At 37.9% G+C, this 15,360-nt stretch overlaps 2 protein-coding genes across 3 annotated transcripts; both read right to left on the bottom strand.

The window, feature by feature from the left end:
- Window positions 1-1,512: 1,512 nt before the first annotated feature.
- Window positions 1,513-2,213, bottom strand: LOC130589549 (secreted RxLR effector protein 161-like). The gene is made up of 2 exons (XM_057390831.1): window positions 1,990-2,213; window positions 1,513-1,945 (listed from the first exon to the last, which is right to left on the bottom strand). The coding sequence occupies exons 1-2, from the start codon at window positions 2,211-2,213 to the stop codon at window positions 1,513-1,515; spliced, it is 657 nt and encodes a 218-aa protein (XP_057246814.1).
- Window positions 2,214-8,731: 6,518 nt separating this feature from the next.
- Window positions 8,732-14,917, bottom strand: LOC104899530 (uncharacterized). 2 transcript variants are annotated; one of them, XM_048648101.1, is made up of 6 exons: window positions 14,563-14,917; window positions 11,859-13,103; window positions 10,713-10,856; window positions 10,433-10,613; window positions 9,029-9,140; window positions 8,732-8,871 (listed from the first exon to the last, which is right to left on the bottom strand). In XM_048648101.1, the coding sequence occupies exons 1-6, from the start codon at window positions 14,797-14,799 to the stop codon at window positions 8,859-8,861; spliced, it is 1,932 nt and encodes a 643-aa protein (XP_048504058.1). In that variant the 5' UTR covers window positions 14,800-14,917; the 3' UTR covers window positions 8,732-8,858. The 2 variants fall into 2 exon arrangements, with proteins under 2 accessions (XP_048504058.1, XP_010685036.2); XM_010686734.4 differs by having other exon boundaries at window positions 8,732-9,140.
- Window positions 14,918-15,360: the final 443 nt, after the last annotated feature.

The raw sequence follows: 15,360 nt of genomic DNA, 5'->3' as shown, positions 1-15,360 counted from the left end.
TTGTAATTGTTCGGGAGAGAATTGACTTAACTGAGCCAGATTGAATGGCACATTGCTGTTTGGGGTTTGTTCTTCGTTTCCTGGTGTCCGGTAATGGAACTGTGGATGTCCTATCGCCCCAGTGATAACTGGCTGCGAGGAAGTCTGACCCTGCTCGGGCTCGGGCTGACCGTGGGTAGTATTGTTTGCATCCTCCATGACAGATACCTTAGAAGGGTGAAAGTCCCCCTCCTTCTAGCGCCAGTTGTTTCGGTATCGAAAACGGTGTCAGACTTTTAGGAGTGTCCGACAAGAGAGTGAATGTCCGTGAGGGATGATCTGCACAGATAACAAACGTGAGCTACTCTCGGGGGTGTTTCGAGGAAACCCCCTCTGACGCTGAAGTCAGCTAATGCCCAGGAGGATTTTAGAGAGAGAGAAAGCTTAGAGAGAGATAAGCTATTTTTAGTATGAGAGAATGTACCTGCAGGAATAGTACTGATTGGCTATTTATAGGCGTACTATTCACCTGACAGGGTGCGTAATCCTGTGACACTTGTACTGCTGTAATTAACTGGTCAGAGGGAAGATTCCCTTCGCTTTGTCGTTTTCTGAGGCCGCGACGGCAGTCTCGGCCAATGATCAGAAGGTATGTGCTTTGTCTTTTATGAGTTCACGTCTTCATAGTTTGCTTTCGGCTCGTATAGGTGTCCGCTAGCAAACTTTGGTAGGACCCATACAATTATGATCTGGTATAGCCAATCCCTTTAGGTCATAGTAATTCAGGCAATGAGAGGGATTCTCATGTTGGTGCCCAACCAATAAATCCATCTACTTCAAAGGCTGCCCTATGTGTTCACCAATCTTCCACCAAAGAGGATGAGTGTGCTCCTACATGTTCTAGACGTGTAAGTGGTCCTTGCGAGATTGATGAGATGCATGATAATGCTCCTAAGCGAGAGCAGATATATGTTCCTGATTGGAAAGTCTATGTTAGAAATTATGGGCGGATGTGTTTGATGAGTTTTGAGTAATATGATTATTGTAAGTAAATATAATGCTTGAATATGAGAGTTGAGGGAGAGAATATAGATTTGAGAAGTTGATTGCTTTTATTGATGATTTTGAGTAATATGATTATTGTAAGTAAATATAATGCTTGAATATGAGAGTTGAGGGAGAGAATATAGATTTGAGAAGTTGATTGCTTTTATTGATGATTTGGCTTGACACTCATCATGCATGCTTCATTACATATTTATACTTGGGTATGTCGGTGGTGTTGCAACTTGCAAACACATCAATACACTTGCATGTTCTAGAGTACTCTAGGCTAATTCCATAAGTGTCTTAGGTTAGATTTTTCTAGGTACTTACTTGTCTAGATATTTCTAGGATATTGTCACTTAGTATTTTCCTAGGATTAATCTAGAATACATAGATATGTAGAATTTTCTAGATTAATTATCTAATACTCCCCCTTAATCTGAAAATTCTTGTACTTTGAGTTGTCTTCTAAATTGGATAAACTTCTCAGTTGGAATTGCTTTTGTGAATATGTCTGCAAGCTGCTCCCCCGTTTTGCAGAATTGAAGCTCGATTTTGTTTGTCGACCAACTCTCGGATGAAATGATGTCGTATCTCGATGTGCTTCGTGCGACTGTGAAAGACTGGATTCTTTGTCATGGCTATTGCAGACATGTTGTCGCAGTAGATAGTTGTTGGTTCTTCTGATGTCTGTTGTAGATCATCGAGAATTCTTCTAAGCCATACTGCTTCACATGCTGCACTTGTTGCTGCTACATACTCTGCTTCCGCTGATGACAGAGCTATTGTAGCTTGTTTCTTTGATGACCAAGAAATAGTCTTGGTTCCCAACTGGAAGACGTATCCACTTGTACTCTTCCGATCGTCAATGCTTCCGGCCCATCGCTGTCTGTGTATCCTGTAAGCTTGTGATTCTCCTCTGTTTCGTACAGAATTCCATAACTTTTTGTTCCTTTGACATACCTGAGAATCCTTTTTGTTGCTGCTAAGTGAGCCTTACTTGGCTCACTCATAAATCTGGATACTATGCTGACAGCATTTACTATGTCGGGCCTAGTATGTGTGAGGTAGATGAGAGAGCCGACCAAACTTCGATATATTGATGCATCGACCTTCTCTTTGCCATCGTTTTTAGATAGCCTTTCATTAAGTGCCATTGGTGTAGCCAATGGCTTGCATTCACTCATGTTAAATTTCTTAAGAAGGTCGTCTGCATATTTCTCTTGTGAGAGAAATATTTTCCTGGGCTTTGCTTGACTTGCATGCCAAGGAATATTTCATGGCTCCAAGGTCGGTCATTTCATATTCCGACATCATTGCCTTCTTAAATTCCTTAATCATTTTTGAATTAGTGCCTGTGTAGATTAGATCATCTACATAAAGACACAATATGAGAAAATCTTGTGATCCTTGGGCCTTGATATATAGTGATGGCTCACTTGGGCTTTTTGTAAACCCATTTTGAAGTAGGTAGCCATCTATTTTGCTATTCCAGGCCCTAGGTGCTTGCTTAAGCCCATAAAGGGCTTTACGAAGGCGGTATACTTTGTCTTCTTTGCCTTCGATGAGATATCCTTGGTTGCTCAACATATACTTCTTCTTCAAGCTCCCCATTTAAAATGCTGACTTGACATCTAATTGAAAGACTGGTAATTTAAGTTGAGAGCAAGAGCAAGGACTGACCTGATAGTCTCCATGCGGACAACAGGAGCATATGTCTCGTTAAAGTCAATCCCTGGTTGTTGGGAGTAACCTTTTGCGACGAGACGAGCCTTGTATTTCTGGATGGAGCCATCTTCGTTATACTTGACCTTGTAGACCCATTTGAGACCGATGACTTCTTTGTCTTCAGGTTTCTCAACAAGCTCCCATGTGTTGTTTTTTCGATCATCTTGATTTCTTCATTCATGGCCTCGATCCATTTCTCTTCTGTATGCGTCTTGAAAGCTTTGTGGTTCGCTAGTGAAGAGAGCCATGATAGCTTGATTGCACTGGAAATCCTCCAAGTAGCTTGGTGGTCGCCGATCTCTTTGCGAACGTCGCACTACTGGAGCCGAGCTTTGAGAACTTGATCCTGATGTTGGACTCACCGATCTCGAGGATGTTGTTGGAGATCTCGGTGATGATGGACTGGAGGATGACTGTGTTGCTAGATGATTTGGGCCTTCATCTTCACTTGGGCTTGGTGGAAGAAAATCTCCTTCACGTGGCTGAGATTCATTCTCCATCCACGTCCATTGAGCTCCTTCATCGAATATGACATCTCTTGAGATTATTAGCTTCTTAGATTCGGGCTGATAGAGACGGTATCCTTTGGACTCGTCACTGTATCCAATGAAAATACATTTTTCTCCTTTTCCATCGAGTTTTTCCCGATTTTCTTTCGGGATGTGGGCATATGCGATGCACCCGAATACTTTGAGGTGCTCCACTCTTGGCTTTCTTTTATGCCAAGCTTCATAGGGTGTCATACCCATGACGACCTTCGTGGGAGATCGATTGAGAATGTAGATAGCCGTATGTACGGCTTCGGCCCAAAAACATTTGGGCAAGTTTTTGCCTTGCATCATGCTTCGGGCCATCTCAGCAATGGTCCGATTTCTTCTCTCCGCAACACCATTTTGCTGAGGTGTGCATCTGACAGTTAATTCTCTTTTGATACCATGCTCCTTACAGAAGCTGTTGAATTCTTTACTTGTAAATTCCCCCACGATCTGTTATTAGAATTTTTATTGAATGCCCACTTTGTTTTTCTGTGAGGGCTTTAAATTGCATGAAGTGGGAAAATGCTTCTGATTTTTGCTCCAAGAAATAAACCCACATCATGCGAGTGAAATCATCGACAAATAATGAAAATATCTTTTTCCGCCAAGAGACGGATTTCTGGTAGGGCCCCATATATCTGCATGAACAAGCTCTAATGGAACTCTGGCCCTCCAGGATGAAGTAGGGAATGACAATCTATGCATTTTGCCATATATACACCCCTCACATATTTTTCTTTCATTAGTTATAGGTGGAAGTCCTATCACCATTTCTTTTTGTTTTAACAGTTTTAAACTGTTAAAATTTAGATGCCCGAATCTTAAATGTCACAATGTGGACTCATCCAACATAGAACTTAAGGCAACATTATGCTTCAATTGCATTCTTAATGGAAATATTTTATTAGGAGCCATTTGAGTAATGGTAATTAATTGTCTTTTTTTCTTATCAAATATGAGGCATTTATTAGCATCAAATTTCACCATATAGCCTCTTTGAATTAGTTGGCCTACACTTAACAAATTTTGTGCAAGCCCGGGGACATAGAAAACATCATAAATAAATTTAGACGAGCCGTTTTTTGTTCTAACGGCTATTGTCCCCTTGCCAGCAACCTCTTGGTTGCTTCCATCACCAAGAGTAATTTGTGTTTTTATGTTTTCGTCCAGACTGACAAATGAATTTTTGTTGCCAGTCATGTGGTTAGAACAACCACTATCGATATACCATATATCATTTGACTCTTGGTGAGCATTTAAACATGTATAAAATAATTGATCTCTAGGCTCCTTATTTTCCATAAAATTGGCCTCTTCCTTTTGCCGGAACCAACAATCTTTTTCAAAATGAGCGTTGTTTTGCATTTTTACACTTATACCGGCAATCTTGTGTATTATGGCCTTTTTCTTACATAAATTGCAATAGGAGCCAGATTGGTTATTTTCTCGAGTTCCTTGATTTTTATAACTTCCTCTCCCCCTGCTACGGTTATATGAAGTACCCCCTTTTCGAAAATTTTTACCGTGGCCATTTTTATTTTATCCATTATTAGAGAATTTTAATTTAGCTTGAAATGCTTGTTCTAGTGGCTGCTCTATAAATCTCCGCATTCTATCTTCATGTGCTAGAAGGGAGCCCATTAATTCAGTTAAACTTAATTTAGATAAATCTTTGTTAGACTTTTCTATAGCAGCCACTATATGATCATAATTTTTGGGGAGACTTCTTAATATTTTCCGAACAACTTGGACATCTTCAATTTTATCTCCATTAGTTCGGATTTGATTTATAATATTTGTTACTCGACTAAAAAATTCTTCAATTGTTTCATTTTCCACCATTAATAAATTATCAAAGTCTCTCCACAAAGATTGGAGTTTGAAGAGTATTACCTTTTCGGAGCCCCTATATTTTGTCTCCAGGATACTCCAAGCCTCCTTGGCCGTTGTAGCAGCCATGATGGTAGGGAGAATAGTTTCATCTACTCCCCGATAGATCAAGGATAGGGCATAATTATCCCTTATCCGATTTTGTTTATATTGCTTGCGGCGTGCTTCATCCCAAGTAGCTTCTTGGGTAAAGTCATTTGGTTGTTCATAACCATTTTGTACTAACTCCCACAAATCTTGTGAGATAAATATGGATTTCATTTGGATAGACCATTGTTGATATTTTTCTTCCTTAAATGTGGGTACCCAATTAACTTGAGGGTAGTTAAATGTGTTTGAGGTTGAAGTGTTTGGGGAAGTCATTTTAATTTATGTGGTGTTTGGTTTTTTTAAGGGAGTTGGATTATTTTGTGGTTAATTGTTGAAGGCTTTGGATTATAGTGGCTCTGATACCAAATGTTAGAAATTATGGGCGGATGTGTTTGATGAGTTTTGAGTAATATGATTATTGTAAGTAAATATAATGCTTGAATATGAGAGTTGAGGGAGAGAATATAGATTTGAGAAGTTGATTGCTTTTATTGATGATTTGGCTTGACACTCATCATGCATGCTTCATTACATATTTATACTTGGGTATGTCGGTGGTGTTGCAACTTGCAAACACATCAATACACTTGCATGTTCTAGAGTACTCTAGGCTAATTCCTTAAGTGTCTTAGGTTAGATTTTTCTAGGTACTTACTTGTCTAGATATTTCTAGGATATTGTCACTTAGTATTTTCCTAGGATTAATCTAGAATACATAGGATTAATCTAGAATACATAGATATTTAGAATTTTCTAGATTAATTATCTAATAGTCTATAAATATGACTCACGTCGTAAACTCGGTCGACCAACTCTTGAGTCGGAGATGATCCGTGGTTTGGTGCTTCCCAAGGACCGAGAATATCTTAAGAGTTTATCTAGTGAAGCTTTGGTAGCTCTAATACCTCCTCTATATTCTTATAAATGCATGGTGATATATGATTTTGATGTGTCCATCATATGGCAGGTGCTGGAGCTGGATGAACAAGTTTCTCCTGCAATTCACGACTGTTCTGATAAGACTAATGAATTGTTTATTCCTAATTGGAAAATCAGTGTGAACGACTCGATTTATGGCCCGAACGCCTCTTTTGTTGCTGAAGAGTTGTCGCGCGGTTGGAGGCTCCCTGCAGATGCACCTTTTCGTGGTCGTCACTCTTTTGTGATTGTTGAAGAAGCAATAACTAATATTATGCGGGTGAGTTGCTTAGCACTTGGCGGTTAGCACCCGCCTTCATCTCCCTCGTTCTGTTCTTTCCGACTTCTGTTTATTATAGTGTCGCTTTTGTATTCCAGCTTAAATGTTACATCCACTTCTTATTAATGTATGCACCGACTGATGGAATATAATGAGGAAAGCAAGAGGTTCAACGTGATAAAGAGTGTTTTAGAGACGCGTATAGAAGATCTTGAACAGCAGATCAAGAGTAAGGATAACAAGCTGAAAGCCACTAAGAAGCGCAAAGCTAAATACAGAGATTAGAAGTACCAAGCTGAATGCAAATTGCAGATGACCCAAGATGAGTTAAATGGTTTAAAAGCTGATTTTGACAAGACTACAGGGTAAAATCTGAACAAAATCTTTCAGGAAAAGATCCCTGAAGCAGTCCAAAATGCTGTTAATAGTTACAAGTCATCTAAGGAGATCGCAGAAGGGCGCTTGGAGGATGCTTATGCCTGAGGCTTTGGAGTTTATCGTCAACACTCAACAGCTTAAGAACAAATTTCATGAACTTGATATAACTTTCTTGAACTTCAAGTTTGTTCCTCGTAATTATAATCATTCGGAGGCATTACAGGAGTACAACAAAACTCTTTGTCCAGCGACACAGATGACATTCGTGGAGGGAGACCTGATCTGGATGGCTCTTCTGCTGCTTCAATCTTATGCAGCTAGGCCATCAGTAGACCGTAGACAATCTCGATTGTGTGAGATCTGACCCTGTTGCCCACCTTATTGAAGTCATTGCTGAACCTTTTATGTTCAAGTGCAGATAAAGCTTTAGTTTCTAACCCAAATGAAATATATCGTGCAAACATATGTTATTAATATTTTGTGAGCTAGCGAAGTCACCAGTTGAACTATTTAAACCATTACCTAACATCAACGGACAGTGCATATTTTGCCTCATCAGTTTTTGTTCTATGTATTACCCTGTTTGTTTTTCTTCTGTCCTCTATTAAATGACTTTAAACCTATTTGACGGACATGTTGTGCGTGGAAGTTGGAAACTTGAAACTATGAAAGAATTGGCAAAGTTGAGGTCACTGCATTCATATGAGTTCCATTTCTCTTTCATCGCTCCCAATTTTTGGACTGTATGTGGTTAAGAAATGCTTCAAGTCCCAAATCCAACTTGTTATCCCCGTTTCCCTCAAAAAAAACTTGTTATCCCCGTTGCTTGCTTTTGAATCACTCCCTTTTTTAAATTAACGGGTGTTTTTTAAGATTATGCATAAAATTTGATGAGATACTAGATACTAATTAAGACGTTTACCTCAAAAAAATATTACTAAATTTTAGGCTCAAACAAGTTTAAATGAGTTTCATCATATTTTTGTAATATTCAATGAGTTCATATAAAATCTAATAATTTCTATTAGTTTTAAATAAGTGTAACTTTCAACGAGTTCCAGGTGAAGAGAATGAAACTTTGATTGCATGATTGCATCCATTTTTTAAAAATCACAATATAATTGTTTTGAACTAATTGATAGTTATGGAATGAGAAAAGTTAACCACTTGGTTAGGTATTAAGAGTCAGATAGAGTATGTCATAATTAGTTGTAACTTCTCTTTGGGTGATTGTCTTAGGTTTGTGTAACTAATATTTACGTATTTGTTTGGTTTACTGGAAAATGTTTAATAAAATAGAAGAATCTACAAAATAGAACTATGTGAAGTTATTTGACAGGAGAACTTACAGAAAATTCTACTTTGAACAAAATAAAGGAAGTTACTTACTTTAAGTCTTGTAGGTAAGCTGTCGAAGGTAAGTAAAATTATTACAAATCCTATGAAATGAACATAACATGAGAGAAACAAATTCAAAGGAAATTATTATTTCCATGCTAATGAATCAAACGATCACTGGCTACTTATTGAATGGTCAAATCTTGTCTATTTAAAGTGACACAATAATGTCATAGTAAAGAGGAGTATCTTAATTTTTTGTGTATCTTAATTTTCAAAAATAAAAATTACATAATTATGTTTTGCTTGTACAACAAGATATTTAGCTCATTAGAGCCTTGGATTTTTGTGTTTCGATACAAGATGATGATAATGTTCAAGGTTCACTCATGTCCTCTTGCTCTGATGGAATTCCTTGATGATGAGAGCGATATAGTAAATCCAGAACAATGTCCAGTTACTGTAGATGTAACCAGCTTCAAACCACAATACAACTAAGAACACGGCATAAATGCGGCAGAACCTTCGTTGGTCAGAAACCAGCATGTAATTCAAGTATCAGCCTATGATCATTAACGATTAAATTTAAATAGTAAGTTACACTAAGACCAATTTGCATAACCTATGAGACTTGACAAGCACTCCGTCGTAAGAACAAAATTGGCTACCTCTACTTACCTGTCATCTCTACACCAAAGATCAACATTGATTTAACAGATAATTTACAGAAAAAAGAAGTGAAAATCGTATAAAGACGAAGGACTAGTTCGTGGATCCTAATTATCTCAAGTAAAACTGCCAAACTACAGCAATTAAAGCTACCAATAAAACCTTGAAAATTAACTTAGTATTAGTTGTTGAAGAAGAGGAGGTTTGATGCTGCTCCAATGGTTTTCCCCTCAATCTAGCAAACAACATTTGCGACAGCTGATGCAGCCTGCTACTCTTTCTCTTGGCTGTGATCATGTTCAGAAAATGAAGGGGGGTATTGTTAATAGCAGGACAAGCAAATCTATATTACCGTACTATGGGAGTTCAAAAAAACATCTGTCAAAGATCATGCTTAACAATTGGTATCTAAAGTATTGCAAAACATAACGTCTGAGGGCAAAAAAAAGAAGTAACCGCAAAAAGTAACCATATTCATGCGGTCTAGAGGATTTTGCGTGTCTTCAAGGAGAAAAGAAAATTTGACACGGGGAAAGAAGTAGGCTGATCTCCGGATAATGAGCACGGCATCAATTATCCACAATGAATTTAGAAGCAGACAAATATGTTACAGCTTCAATCATCCATTTTCTTTGACTAGGTTGATTTTGCGGAGATAGAGAGGGGAGAAAACGGATTTCAATGTTCACTTTCCAATTTAAATGACAGGGACCAGAAACAGATTGATTCTGAATTTCTCATGACATTCAATTTGAGGGGAAGTAAGATGAGAATGATCTACAGAGATCCTGATTATATATAACACTATAACAGGACACCTTCATCAAGTGAAAAAACAAGAGTAAAATGTTGAAATTAAGAGCATGAAAGATGTAATCAAACTATATGGTTCATTCTAATTTTATGTTGAGATTCTCACCTTCTACGAGGCACTAGAACGTGCAAACTTTCTAAATACTTTCATTGTTCAGAGTGCCAGAGGGAGGATGGACCTCTTAGCAAATTTCTACCATTTAATTTTGAGTTTTACGTCACATATGCTGACAAGCCAGCCACATTTCATAAAGAAACTATGTTGATTTTGCTGTCTCAGAGATATGTCTATAAGCAAAAAAAAAAAGGAAAAAGGAAATTGCAAAGAGCCTTATGGGAAAATAGTGAAAGAAGTCAATTTGCAGCAGACAGCAACATACAGATAGATCAAGAGAGAGAATCAGCTTTCTTTATGTCAATCTTTATGTTTTCACTTCCCCAGAGAAAGGAAAAAAAAAAATTAAAACTGGGAATCGCTCTCGTGTCTTAAAGGAGGATAAGGTCTTCATTCGAAAGCGCTCGACCACTGAGCTAAGCTTCTTCTAAAGCATCAGATAGGCGCGAAATTCTTTTAAACTAAGTTGATTTGTGTGTTTTTTGCTAATTTTTCTATCTTTTTTTCCCAAAATCTTGTGGGTTCAGCTGAACCCACGCTAGATCCTCCCCTGGGGTAAGGTTATCTAAAAAGAAGTCTTAGCAACTGACAATTGCTTTTACATCACAGAAAATTACTTCATTATCTACAGAATAGTAAGAATGTATTTACCTCTTTCTTCCAATAGTCTTTCCTCCTCAGCAGCACGCTTTCTCAGTACATTAAGTAGCGACCCAAAATATAAAGCAAATACTGTACAAGTAATTGTGAGAACATTGTAAGGCATGCTGAAGTCTGGAGTAGTCAATGGCACGAGCAATACTTCTGTATAAGCCAGAGCAGGACTTCTCTTCTGCACTCAAAGAAAACCATCAGATGAAGCAACCAAAAAATGGAAAAAGGCATCCGAGTAAGAGAAGAGAGTACTAAAGAGATTAGTATTCCACATTACCTGGAATCTTGATAATATAGGAAACACATTTGAATCTTCTGCAAAGCTTAGACTTGAATGGAAATCAGGAAAGGTAATTAGAGCTGAAGGAATGTCGAAACCTTGATTGGCATCTGGCGGGTATTCATCTATGTGCAGGAAACCCTGGACACAAAGCATAGCATCATGAAGTATGCAACCATATATTTTAGTTATATAACAGAAGTACAGAACTGAGATGCCTAGATAACCAATACGGCACGTGCCACGCCCACAAACATTGCAACCTGTTGTTCATAAAATCTGACTTTTAATCCACTTTTTTTTTGGGGTGGGCGGGTTTGGGGTTGTTCTTTCTCATACCTAAAACTACAACACAGATATAGTGCCGCTTTAAAATGAAGAAACACATCTATGCCTCCATGGTAGTTTTATTGCTTTGTAACTATGTCACAGAAGCAAGAGATAGGTGAAAGACTTCACTTTATGACAGTGAGACATGAGAAACCTCCGTCACAAAATTTTTACATCAGAGAAGATGAGAGGGAAAAGTTTGAACAGTAGCCATTTCTGTGCTGCATGATGATGGATACTTAGTGAGCTTAAGTGTGCTGGAACACAACATGAATTCTTAAAAAAATCTCCATCTAAAGGCCATGTTGTTTCCCTTTTCAGAAGAAAATACAGGATTTGCATCATCAAGACACTAAGTAACCCCATCTTCTGGGACCAAATTCAGAGATTCAGTTCACTGCTTCTAGCCAAGCAAGAAGTCTAGCAAAGGTGATGCAATTTGGGTATTGCTACTTCACAATTAAGATAATGCTACAAGCCTACAAGTACTTTGAGTTCTATGCATCCCATAACTGTATGAAGGATCCATCCACAACTAGAAAACGAATTAAGCAAAGACATTATCCATTCACAGCAATTTCACCCCTCTGCTAAAGTGCCTCCAGAGGCTGAAAAAACTCAAGTCTTGATTTTATACCACAAGATACATATGAGTAGAGACTCCTTTTAGATTCCATGTATTAGTCTTGGTTCATGTAGATTATGATGTTTGCTTCAATTTGAATCAATAATAGAGTTGAGGCTATGCAAACTCTGTTTCAATTTACCCAGTAAAAATAGACTTATCAAAACAGAAACATATGTCAGGCATACCTTATCAAAGTCCAGAGAAAGCGCAGCTGACTTCATGCTGCAGGGAAATGTCAGCGCTAGCTCCAATGCTCCAGGTGAAACCTTGTCTTCAGAAGGAGAAACACGCATCTTTCTGGTGACATTAGTGGCAGGGTGAACTTCACCATTGATGTATATCTGTAATGTATGATAATACACCTTAACATACCAAGGGACAACCTGGAAAACATTAATGTGTAAAGAGCACCTCTCCCCAGAAACACCAGTGCCCAACAAATGCTGATGCTGACCAACCGCCTTTAAAGAAATAACTATAGCACCCCTTTCATTCCCACTTCCCATCAAGAATCTATTGGCAAGTAATGGTGCTTGAGAGCATGACCAAACGACAGGAAGTTTCCAAGTTAGTGCTAAATCAAATGGTTTAGAATCGGCATATTTCTCAATAATGAACAGATAAAGAATAGATGACTCCTCATCTTTTGACTTATCAACTTCCTTAATCACCTTATCAGGGGTAGGCGACAAGTCAAACACTGAATTAGTGATGGAACTTTCAGAAGTTGCAAAATCAGGGTCATTTCCGTTATTTTTCAGTTCAGCAACTAAACCTCTATCAAATTGAACGAACATATTGCTAGATTTGGCAAGAACACATTTTTTGTTGACCTTCCTTCCGAATATGGTGCTCAAGGACCAATTTGGTTGCATAGCAGAGCCACTGCTATAACTTTTGGCCCATCTTTGGCTTGTAGGCTGGAGAACAACAGTAAGGGTTTGCGCAAGTTTAATTTCTGAATCAGCAATATCTGAGCCAAAGCCAACGGAGACCAAGTGCAGCCTCTGAGAATGGTAAAATCCACGATAAACAGATGGCCTATCCATTAGTTCAGCAAGACCAGCCTTATCTCGACAAGGCAATAACTTTAGCCACGGAGTCAAGTTCTCAGTGCAAACAGCTTCACGAGGTAACGTACCATACCTCAAATTGCCTGGAGATGCCCGAAATCCCCAGTCAGGTGCAGAATAAGTAGTTGAAGACTCCAGGAAGTTGATAGAAGCACAAAACAGACCCGACAGAGTGTTAGTTAAATTTTTCCATAAAGTATCAACCTGAGATGGTGGAGCATCAAAATCCGCCCATAATTCAACTCCAGGAGGCTTTGCATTACTACTTGAAATAGGATCAAACCCACCCCAACGTTCATAATTCCACCGGCCCTGAGTGAAAGACAGTTCCATTTCCTTGATATGAAATTTGTGGACCTGGTCAAGCAGCTCAGATGTATCACTTAAGCAAATCATAAACATCAACAGATTATCCGCAAGGAACATATCATATATTCATAACAGTTTGATAATTCAAAGGACATCGCCACTAGAAGCACACTGCCAGATATATTAATTAGATGAAACACAAGCACTTAACTTCATAATACTATCCTTGTAGTTGTAACAATATGTGTTAAAAAATAGCTGAAACTGCCAACAAGAAACATCTATTGCTAAGTGAATCATCTCGCAACACCTCCATGAGCATAACTTCTACAAGAATTCGCATTATATTTGTGTATGCCATGTCATAGAGGTAGCCCAAACAACAGCATTCTCAGAGAGACACCTCTCTTGTAGAGAAGAGATAGAAAAGGATAAGATAGAGCTTTTCTATTTCAAGTAGGATTTCTGTCCAGCGGATGTAGATTACCAGGACACAATCATCTGGCAATGAAAGAAATATACCTGTACTAGTTTTGTTTAAATGCATGGATCATATATGAACAAACTCATTAAAGAGCACTATCTGAAGGACTCGAATATCATCATGCTACTAAGCAATACCTCAGTTGTGTCTAGTCTGAACATACAACATTATATCTGATAAATCACTCTTTGTCAAAACAATTTAAGGTGCTCAACCTCTCCAAACGACTATTATCAGCATAATTTTCCAAAACACTCTTGCATCAACCACTCAGTGCACCCTCCAAGAGGAAATAATGAATCTGCACTACCTTACTGATTTGACCCCATTCATAAAAGATATATACATGCGCACCAAGTCAATCATCACCTCTAGCAATCAGCCATTAGATATTTACAGATTCCTAACTCAAAATCTAGTGATACCTTTCAAGTTAACAGAATGCAAAATCTATACATACATTATAGATCGATATACAAATAACTTCACAGCTTTGATGAATTTCTGTTCACATTATAAAAGAACAGATTTGGAAACATACACATTAGCCATCCCAAACATGAAAAGTGAATCAACCCTTAAACCAAGAACAAGTAAACGACCCTCTCAGCGCCAATTAGCGATTGGATGATTCCCTAATAGACAATCTTTAGCATATGGCACAGTTGAGCTAATTGTGATGAATTAAAGTGATCTTATCAATAAGCCGACTGCAACTACATAGAACTACTTTCAATAGAAAGGTTACTAATTCATCGATAAACTTAGAATAATTTCACAACCAGCATTACAGTACTAGCTAATAATAATCACCAACCTTCATCTATATATACAGACAGATGCAATCATACAACAAATGGGACATTAAACATCAATGTTCATAAAATCATATATTTTCATAATTAAACACTTCACAAAAGTATAATTAAGTTGAAGCTATGATTATTTCTCTGAAAACCTAGAAAACACCAAAAGAAAAAGGTCATTTGAAAGGAGAGAATAAAGAAGAGCGAAGAAACATACGAGCTGATAAATAGCCTTAGGAAAGAGATGGAGATGATATCCGCCATTGTAGGAGGAAAAATTAGCTTTTGAATCGAAGTGAAAATGCGCTAGAACTTTCCGATCGGGCAACGGTTTCAGTAGCAGTTCTTCATTGAACTCTTCTTTTTGTGCTTGTTCACTGGCAGCAAAAAGTGAGGCGGGTGAGATGAAGAAGTAGAGTAATAGGAGAGAGAAAATCCATTTTGATTCCGCCATTGATGAGTTCTCGATAGGAGCTGTCAAGCGCAAGTAGAAGAAGACGACGATGAAGCCATCGAAGTTCTACTGCGATGCCGTCAACAGTGTGGAAATATTAAAAAATACCCCGTCCGTCCCAAAAATATAGTTCCTGATTTCTTTTTTTTTTTCACGGGAAATAAAATAAGTAGAATCTAAGAAGGATGGTACACCAGGGTGTACCATGCTCATGGTACACCCAGGGTTATTTTTGTAATAAATTAGAACTTCAGTGCTCATTTGACACCAAATTTGCTCATATGGACATTTTGATCATTTACTCATTTGCTCATTTTGTAATAAAAATGTTTGCTCATTTTCCTAAATGAATAGAAATGTTTGCTCATTTGCTAATTTGTTCATTTGTTCATTTTGCTCATTTGCTCATTCGCTCATTTTGCTCATTTTGCTCATTTAGTTTTGGTGTACTATGAGCATGGTACACCCAGGTATACTATAAATATTCTCCAGTAAAGATTTTTTGTTTATTTAAATAAATGTTGTATGGGAAAAGTTGGTTTTGGAGAGAAAATGGAGTTT

The sequence above is a fragment of the Beta vulgaris genome, chromosome 7, assembly GCF_026745355.1.
Source record: "Beta vulgaris subsp. vulgaris cultivar EL10 chromosome 7, EL10.2, whole genome shotgun sequence".
NCBI classification, from domain to species: domain Eukaryota; kingdom Viridiplantae; phylum Streptophyta; class Magnoliopsida; order Caryophyllales; family Amaranthaceae; genus Beta; species Beta vulgaris.
This window is presented reverse-complemented; position numbering and strand designations above follow the sequence as displayed.